At 37.9% G+C, this 10,328-nt stretch overlaps 1 protein-coding gene across 1 annotated transcript; it reads left to right on the forward strand.

Moving 5' to 3' along the window:
• Positions 1–2,078: 2,078 nt before the first annotated feature.
• Positions 2,079–8,808, forward strand: LOC123879994 (general transcription factor IIH subunit 2-like). Its single transcript, XM_045927842.1, has 10 exons — positions 2,079–2,294; positions 2,957–3,158; positions 3,568–3,707; positions 4,848–5,010; positions 5,463–5,561; positions 5,979–6,139; positions 6,636–6,767; positions 7,519–7,627; positions 8,082–8,228; positions 8,573–8,808. Exons 1-9 carry the CDS (start codon positions 2,233–2,235, stop codon positions 8,211–8,213), a joined length of 1,200 nt encoding a protein of 399 aa, XP_045783798.1. The 5' UTR covers positions 2,079–2,232; the 3' UTR covers positions 8,214–8,228; positions 8,573–8,808.
• The last annotated feature ends 1,520 nt before the right edge of the window (positions 8,809–10,328 follow it).

The following is a 10,328-nucleotide window of genomic DNA, read 5'->3' on the forward strand; positions in this document are numbered from 1 at the left end:
ACTATTATGTAAGTTCAAGCGTTTATTTAAACAAAGTTCAAAATTTATGTGAGATCACCCACCAAGAACATTTGAGCAGTATCATTTACAGGTCTCATATTTAATTAAGGCCATTTCTCACTAAATGTCCTTGGCGGGCGGTATGTTTAAAATTAAATACAACTTTCGCTACCAAATAATAGATGGCGCTGTAAGACTTGTATATCGCGGTCTTGGTCGATTACTTAAGAAATATAATACTCATGTAAAATTTAAGCCAGGTGTGTTCGTCCTTGGGTTCAATAAACCGGCCTAGCCTTTTTAGAACAAACCGTGGTTTTTTTGTTACGACCTGCGGTCCCTCAGAGCACGGCGGGCTGGAGCGGGAACAAGTGGATGCCCGCGACTTCGTCTGCGTGGATTTAGGTTTTTAAAGATCACGTGGGAACTGTTTGTTTTTCCGGGATAAATCAATTACAGGGACGCAAGCTACCTCGGTACCAAATTTCATACAAATCGGTTAAGCGGATGGGTTTTTGGGAATCCCGTGAGAACTCTTTGATTTTTCGGGATAAAAAGTAGCCTATGTCCGTCCCCGGGATATAAGCTAACCCTGTACCAAATTTCGTCAGAATCAGTTAAACTGTTGGGCCGTGAAAAGGTAGCGGACAGACAGACAGATACACTTTCGCATTCAAAATATTAGTATGGATTGAACATCTGGAGTGAGTTCATGTCTCAGAGTACGTACCTAGTTTAATTTCGTAAATTTTTGTTCCTTCACTCTTATAAAAAATACAAAAAAATGGTAAACTGGCATGAGACATCATCTGCTATCATCTCTTGCAAAAGAATCTACAATATTACTTTAATCTATTTTTGTATTTTTACGTTAGATTTATGTAACAATAAATAAATTAAACTTAATGTATATTTTATTGTCAATAGTTTGAATTGGGTTTGAAAGTAGAGTTCAAGTTTATGATTTATGTGGTTTGGGTCATTGCAATCTGATGATTTCAAGAACGATTTTAAGATAATTTAGATTTTAGATTATATACATAATATGGACGTAGGCCTAGACCCTAGCTAATGAAGTGTGTTTTAGTGGCGAATTCGTTATGTTTTTAGGTTTCCATACCTCAAAAAGAAAAATGGAACCCTTATAGGATCACTTTGTTGTCTGTCTGTCTGTCCCTCCGTCCGTCCGTCCGTCCGTCGTGTCTCCAGAAAACCTATAGGGTACTTTCCATTGACCTAGAACCATGATTTGGCAGGTAGGTAGGTCTTATAGCACAAGTAAAGGTATAAATCTGAAAACCGTGAATTTGTGGTTACATCATTAAAAAAAAATTAAAATGTGTTTCAATTTTCAAAGTAAGATAGCAAGTGGGGTATCATATGAAAGGGCTTTACCTGTACATTCTTAAACAGATTTTTATTAATTTTTATGCATAATAGTTTTTGATTTATCGTGCAAAATGTCGGGAAAAATACCCGTGTACCCTCGGTGCGCGAGTCTGACTCGCACTTGGCCGGTTCTAGTGTTCTTGTACCTAACTTACAAGTCCATTTCAGATATACAGTGTCGTGTCGAAGCAAGGAGCATGATCTTCGTGTATATAATGCGTACAAAATTGTTTCCTATGTCAGTGGTACAAAATGACTTCTCACGCGCCATTTTAACACTCAATTACTGTAATATCAAAAGTAAGGTTCTTTTTACAAGTTGCAGGTTTATAAAGGCTAGAACCCAGAGCCGTAAAACCAGTTAAAAAAAAAATTCATAAGTTGATTATGAACACAGACCAATAACATATACATAGAATAATGAAGGACTTCGTCTGTGTGGTGTTAGCTGGCGGGCGTGCTCTGCCTTTTTGGAGTGTTCTTTTTTGTTAAAACTGACTGGAAAGCGCTCTAAGGGGGTACCGTGCGTATGTCGGCGAGCGCCGGCACAGACGGGGTCCATATATTTGTATAGTTGTTACAAATAACTACAAACTTGACATAGGCTAATTTTTGTAAAGCCAGACGAGAGAGAGAAAAAAAAGGATCTTCTTAGCTTCTTATTTTGTATGTATATCATTGGCTTTTAGTAGTGCCACACCAGCACAATAAAAAAGGATACTGAAGCTCAAACTCTAAAATTAATAAACTTTTCACGTTTTTTAGGTACACAACATTCACCATAAATCTTTACAGTGAATAAATAATATCGCCTTTACACTGTATGAGTCTACTACACTGAAAATGGCAGATGATGAGCAGGATCCTAAAGAATACCGGTGGGAGACAGGTTATGAGAAAACATGGTAAGACTTAAAACTATATGGGTATTTCTTCTTAATATTAAGTTTCCGCTTCATATCTGTCGCAGAAGCAAAACCGTTGACTGGGGTAGAAGTATTACAAACGTGGCGTTGGAGGATCTTAAAAAGGTGGCGGGAATTGGCTGGACAATGAAGGTCTAAGGCTGTGTGTGGTCATGTGGTGGCGTATTCTTGGGAAGACCCCAAGTCCAACTGTAAAAAAAAAACTGGCTGACTGATACAGATAACTTGTGAAATAAGAATTACCATAACACTCCTCTTACAACAATTCTTGACTGAAAACCAATAGGATTTACACTGAAACACTATCTATTACAAACATAGTAGATCTAGGAGACAGTGAATGAAGGTGGTTTCCACCTTTCTGCTCCCCTAAAGTGTAGGGGGCTAACATTTCTAAGTTCCTCCCTCTCTTAATTCTGTTCTATTGTACACTTTTACATGAAACCAGACACAAGTATTTTAATTTCTTTGAAAATTCACAAATTAAATCCTCTCCTTGCTTCCGCCCTTGGATCCCTTCAAGAGATAAAACCAAATACATATAGTAAAATTGTGTATGAATGTATGTCAGACTCACATTTGTCAGAGTATGCCCAACTAGTTTAAAAGCTTATAAATTATATTATTATGTAATTTGTAAGGGAGGCTATCAAAGAAGATGAAGATGGTCTTGTGGAGGGTCTGGTGGCAGAGTTTGCTCAAAAGGCTGCACGGAAGGCGGTCGTGCCTCGCCGTGGACCCATACGTCTTGGCATGATGAGACATTTACTTGTTGCTATAGACTGCTCTGAGGCTATGACCTCACAGGATTTGAAGCCAATGAGATTTCTTTGCACTTTGAAGGTTAGTGGTAGTTTCAGGATCAGCTCACACTGAGCAGCAAATGCTAGAGCATATTTCAGCATATTCTTTGCAGAACACACAGAATAAAACAGCTGTGTAAACTCTGCTGCCTCAGTTTTATACTCTCTTAGTGAATACACATTAACTGTTTTAATTTTTGGGAGTGAAGATGGATTCTAGCAATTTTAAATTTTAATTGATTGTGGACTGGGATCAGTCAATTAGCTTTCCTTCGTCCATTCATTCATTTTGATTGCAAATCACCTAAATTAACCAGAAACAAAACCAATCTGTTCTTTTGTCCAATCTGTTCTCTTTTTCTTCTATTTGTTTTTTAATAACAAAATATTTTCAAAAAAATCTACAGTCTAGTCTAAAATTGAAATGGAAAATACTTTTTTTATTTTAGTTGCTGGAGAAATTCGTTGAAGAGTTTTTTGATCAAAACCCACTAAGTCAGCTGGGCATCATAGCTATGAAGAACAAAAGAGCAGAGAAGGTGACAGAGCTGTCTGGAAATGTTAGGAAACACATAAAAGCTGTACAAGGGTACGATTAAAAATACTTTTTAAACTTTACTATTACCAAGTATCAAATATAAAAATTGGTTGTCTGTAAAGTCGGTTTACTGACGATAGTTGAACGTGACAACAAAGGCCGATTGTGCTTCTTTGTCGCTCGTTCCGCGCTCTCACTTGCACTTCAAGCCTTACATGGAACGCCTCAGAGCGAGGTAACGCCGCATGAGTCATGTTTTTTCGTGCGTGCAGCCGGCTCTATCGAATTATAAGACGTTGTCACGTCAAAAAGAATTGAAATTGGTTGAAATCTGCTAAAATTAAAATATTTCAACCAAATCCTAACTATCCTAATCAACCATAACAAACCTTGTACCCACTAAATTTGGAAACAACTGTATTAACACAGTACCTAGATGACAGAAATAAGAGAATAATTATGCTCCTTTTTTAAAATTAAATTAATAAATAATCAAAAATTTTGGAGAATTGAAATCCATAAACTGAAAGTGTGTGTGTGTATGTTGCCGTCATTGTATCCGCATGCTGTGTCCGCTTAACGGATTTCAATGTAGCTTGCTTCTCATAGAAGGATAGGCTACTTTTAACCCAGAAAATCAAAGAGTCTGTGCAGGATTTTTAAAAACCTAAATGGATAAAGATAAAGTTGCAGGCATGATCTAGCTTAAATATAAGTCAATCTTTAACCTGCTTCACAGTTTTAATCAAGGTATTCTTGTTACTCTTCTCCTCTACTCATATTTGAGATGTAATTATGCAAAAAGTATTAACATCTCTAACTATGAACTCTCTGCATTGTTTTGCTCATTGCTGAGGGTTATGGCCCCTTTCAATAACTGATATGGGTTTAAATTAAAGAACTAGCTATGTCCGCAACTTTGTCCTTGTGGACTACAAAAATTTCAAACCCCTATTTTAACCCCTTAGGGTTTTGAATTCAAAAATTCATTCTTAGCGAATGTCTACGTCATAATAACTATCGGCATGCCAAATTTCAGCCTGATCCGTCCAGTGGATTGATCTAACATACAGCTCAATCCACTGGACAGATCAGACTGAAATATAAAAAAACTGACCAGTCAGTTAGTCAGTCATCATTTCCTTATACATATAGATAATGAGTAACATAAAATGTAAATCTCTTTTGCAGTTTGTCAAACCTAACTTTGACTGGAGAGCCGTCTTTACAAAATACTCTTGAATTGGCAGGCAGGATACTCAGGCCTCTGCCCGGTCATGCCTCCCGGGAACTTCTTGTGCTATTTGCTTCTCTCACTACTTGTGATCCTAGTGATATTAATACTACTATACAGGTGAGTTAACCATTGTATAGTCGACCATAAAATTGCTTTACCATTTTTGACAAGAAACTTTCAGTAAATCAAAATTTCACTAAGGCTCAATTTTTAAAATGTATGTAGGTCTTGTAAGTGAATTACATTGTAGTTTTATGAAGTGCAAATGACGTTCAACCTAAGGCCCACCGTTTATTGGCGGCTCAGCACGACAGGGGACCTACAATGTTAGCGCACACTGACCAACTTTGCCGTGGTACATACGGAATGTATGCCGCGACGTCCTTAGGCATGCCGAGGTCCGTCCAAATTAATGAAGGCGCGTCAGCGTCATAGAAGGATTTGATTTGACTCAACATGACGTGTTGTTTTACGTTTAGAATGTCTTGTAAAAACTTTTTGAATATCATTCATCATATAAGATTGTATTAGGAAAATCATCGATGTTTATCATTTTATAATAATTTTAGACTCTCAAAACAGATGGGATACGATGTTCTGTGATTGGTCTGGCAGCTGAAGTACGAATTTGTAAGAAATTATGCCAGGACACTGGTGGCAAATATGGGGTTTGTATACAAGTTCATATCTAATTTTTCCAGTTATCCATGAATAACAAAAAAAAACTTTACAACAAAGTTGCTATCTTTGTTTGTACTTTATATTCCCCTAGTCTTTGGATTTCGAAACAGTGCCTACCACCATTTATTGTTGATACACCTGGTGTTAAGTGATTATTGTCATATTTTGTATTTTAGCTTATTTTTGTAACATTGTAGAGCAGTCACGAATACCATTGTTGGTATAGTATAGTCGACCATAACATTCGTTCACCGTTTTTGACAACTTCCAGTAAATCAAAATTTCTCTAAGGGCAAGACTTCTACGAGTATAAGTGCTTGCATGATTTGTAAACGAAAATAGATCTTATAGAAAATAGATCATTCAACCTAAAAGTGGATAAGTAATTTTATGCTTGATGTTAGGTGGTTTTAGATGATGTCCATTACCGATCATTGCTGTTAGAACAAACATCGCCGCCGGCTCGAGCGCGGGCCCTCGACGCGGGGTTGGTCAAGATGGGGTTCCCCTATACGCCGCCCCCGGAACAACCCGATGCGGACCCGCCCATCACTGTGTGCATGTGGTGAGTGTTCTGTATACAAAACACATATGAGATAGACAGGACACAAGTAAGACACAAGAAAAGTGAAAGGTGGGAACTAAATCATATGTAATTTTTATCAGACCTCTCGCTCGCACTTACAGGGCTTATGGAACTGGAACGTAATGCTCTGGTGTTGTGTGTAACAGTAAAATAAGGATTTGTCGATAATATCGCGTCCAACTATCTGCGTATCTAGACTCAGTTCGCACGTTGCTTGGTAATGGCTCAACGCTCGTGAATTGCAAGAATTATATTAGGAGTTTTAATGTTTAAACTATCGTAAGTTATTTCCATTTTGAGTATAGAATGTACCAGCTATACTCACCTATTTAATCGATGTAAGCCCAACTAGCTTTGAACTCATCCGGGGTGCTTTTTTCATAGGGACTCGGCTCGCTGCGCGTCGCTTTGACTATAATAAATACATTAGGAGTGCTGCTTATGATTGTGTAATAATGTTGATGATGATTGTCAGCCACGTGGAGGAGGGCGAGGGCGTGGGCGGCGAGGGCCACCTGTGCCCGCAGTGCCGCAGCAAGTACTGCTCGCTGCCCGCGCAGTGCCGCACCTGCGGGCTGACGCTCGCTTCTGCGCCGCATCTTGCCAGGTCAGTTTTTATTGGGATCTTCACAGTACAGTACAGATATATATAGTTTTATACACTTCTTGTCTTTTTGGAGACTGAGAAAGGTGAGAGTGGGTCCGCGCATACGGACGGACGGTCGCACTTTACCGGATGGTACAGTAGGGCGAAAGCCGCAAGAACAGCCCCCTGATTTTGTAAGAAAAACATAGTCATGGTTATCGTTATCGTCAAGAAATTCTGCCATTTGATTGGTTCATTCGCTGTTTACTTTTTTTCACAGCCAATCAAAGGGCAGAATTTCTTGACCATCAACGATAACCATGAATTCGTTTTTCTGACACAATCGGGGGGCAGGTCCGCGCTAATGGACGAACACTCGTACGGTCATTCGGCGACGGGGGAAGCGCTGAGTTGCGAACAGCTGGCAGACGAATGTGCCCCGCTCTCTTTCCCTATCATCATCGCCATGATCAACCCATTGCCGGCTCACTGCGAAGAACGGGTCTCCTCTCATAATGAGAACAGGCCATAGTCTACTACGCTGACCAAGTGGGCATTGGCAGACTTCACACACGTCGTATGCGGAAAGATCTTGGAGTCAGTCCAAGCGCGCTCCATCTTAGGCTGCATCATCACTTGCCAGCAGGTCTGTTTGCAGCCAAGCGCTAGTCTATTTAAAAAAAAAACCTAGTAGACTGTTGTGTTTAAAAGTCATGGCCCTAGTTATGAGGAATACGACGCAGAGAGATAAATAAAATGACTATCTTCGCAGATCATATCACCATCTATTTCCTGTGGAGCCGTATGAAGAGTTGACTAATGAGGGTCAGGCACAGTATTGTTTCTCCTGTTTGAGATCCTTCACTGATTTAGATAAACAGGTAAGGCTCTATTTACTTAGTAAAGATTTCCCTAACTAACTTATCTAATGATACTGATACATCATACACAGTAGATATACAAACCACAAGGGGTTTGAATAGGGGGTTGTATGAAAGTCCTTCGTTTTTACGGTTCCAAACCCGAACGGTGCCAACGGGACCCTATTACATATTAAGCCTCCGCTGCCTGTCCTGCTTCCGTCCGTCCATCCGCTCGTCTGTCTGTCAGCGGGTTGTATCTCAAGAACCGTAATCACGAAGGGTTCCGTACCATCGCACTGTGGCCAAAATAATCAACCTATTGTAAACTGTCTATACCTATAAATTACTTCATAGAGTTGTTATTTGTCATTGTGTGGCCCTTTTTGACAAATAACAACGTTGCTAAGCAACTTATCTACAGATTACAGATAGATTGATTTAATTTCGGCTGCAAATCTGTTGTTTGTTTCAGATATACCGTTGCAGTCGCTGCATTGAACACTACTGCTGGGAGTGTGAGAGCGTGATATCCAGTACACTGCACGTGTGCCCGGGCTGCGCCTCCCGCCCTCACCTCTACCAGCGCTTACCAGAGACTTCGTGACGTTTGGGAAGCAAAGTAAAGCATTGATATTATATCGAACTAGCTGATCGATTTAGGTTTTTAAAAATCCTGTGAAAACTCTTTGATTTTTCCGGTATAAAAAGAAGCTTGTGTCACACTCCAAGTCTTTAACTATACTCATGCAAAAAAATCACGTCAATCTGTTGCTCCGTTGCGACGTCATTGAAGGACAAACAAACATACTTTCGCATTTATAATATTAATATAATAAGAAGTGATATGTTTGAATCGATCATTTTAAAAACCATCTAAGCCTAACCATCTAAGTCACATTTTAACTTTTGCAATTTGCAGTCAAAATATGTTTCAATAATAAACCCACCTATATTTCGCTACAGGTCGTCGTGGCAATCGAGGTGGGGACGCCCCGCACACCCGCACTAACCTGGTGCAGGATAGCGCGGGTGACGTGGCGACCCGTTAATTTAGATTTTAGGCTTTAGTTCTGGGCTGGATGAAAAGTATTTGAAAACCATTTTAAAAATCATCAATTTTTCCACGTTTTAATGACTATACAATATTGTTAAATAATAATAAAAGATGATTGGCAAATGAAACAGAAAATATCATTCGATCTTTTATTTTTTATCACATTGTTACTTTCTAGGCGTTTATAGAAAAATAAAAGCCTTCACAGCGATAACATTGTTTTAAAAAGCACCTTATGGAGTACCAAGAGTTGACCGTAAAATTTGCTATGGATCAAGAATATGTAAGAGCTAAAATAACTTTGGTCGCGACTAACTGTGGCAGGTTTAGATTCGTTGAGATCTATAGAGCACACTCTGTTTCACCTGCAGCTCGTTCCAGAAATGCGCGGGATACACGGTATAAATCAAATCTTTGTAAAGAGCAACCGCCGAGTTTCTTGCTGGTTTTTCTCGGTAGGAAAAGCATTACGATTAGATAGATCCGGTTGATGCATTTGACGTTTAAAAATTACTTCTAAAAGCTTGAATAAAAAATATTTCTATTATATTCTATTCTAAAAAACAAGACGGTATATCGCTGCCATAAATCCGACTCGTTTTACTTGAGACTTAAGATAAAAGTCAAATTACACTTTATAGATCTTAAGAATCTGAAGAGTTTTTTTTTTTTTTTTGGATAGCTGAGAGCCATGTACATTTTTGTATCCATAGCAATTTTTTCGGTTGCTTGACGGTATATTAAAAGAAGTATATTACGGACTACATGGTCATTGTATAAATCACAGATTAAATCTCATATCACACATTGTATGGTACCTATGTGTAGGCACACTGCTTATATAAAGCTATAAACACATGGATGATAATTTTATATCGATTGATAGGTATCAGTATGACTTATAAGTTTTTAACTGTTTTTTTTTTTTTTTAAATAAATCGTCCTTGTGTATATGGCTTTACATTTTTATTTATTATAACAATAAATAAATTTTAATTTGGTTTTAAATAAATTAACATTTACGAAATACACGTTGCAACCACAAAGTTACACAACAAACTAAATTATCTTCATACCTATTTACATAAATGTCAAAATGCATTTATAAAAATAATATTATTATTAATATTGTTTTTTTTTTTTTTGGAATTCAGGCAAGGTTATATGGTATAGAGAAAATAGACATCGTAAAATGTTTTAAAAACTCAGACTATCAAAATAAGTTACCTATTGACTACATTTTTTTAGCATCTACAACATTTAGGTATACATTGGATTAAATTTTTCTAAATTATCATAAGATTGATTTCTAGATATTGATGTATATAGTACATACTTATAAGACCGGCAGTCGTTAATATAAGCGCCTATAGACTATACCTAAAGGTACCCATAAATAACGAAAAACTGACTTACTCATATCACATCAACTATTTTAAATGCGGTCTGATTCGAGAGAAAAATACGTATTTGTCACGAACATTAAATAGCGTACAAATTTTCCAATGCAAATCATGAGACAATAATATTGTCCATAGAATGTCAAACTCGTCTATCCACTTGCGGGTCCAGCGTTTAAGTACACAAAGCAAAACAAATCGGTAAGCAGGCAACACAACGAAGCATTATGTGTGTGCATAACTCGTTTACTTATTATTTTACACC

Source organism: Maniola jurtina, chromosome W (assembly GCF_905333055.1).
Source record: "Maniola jurtina chromosome W, ilManJurt1.1, whole genome shotgun sequence".
NCBI lineage: Eukaryota > Metazoa > Arthropoda > Insecta > Lepidoptera > Nymphalidae > Maniola > Maniola jurtina.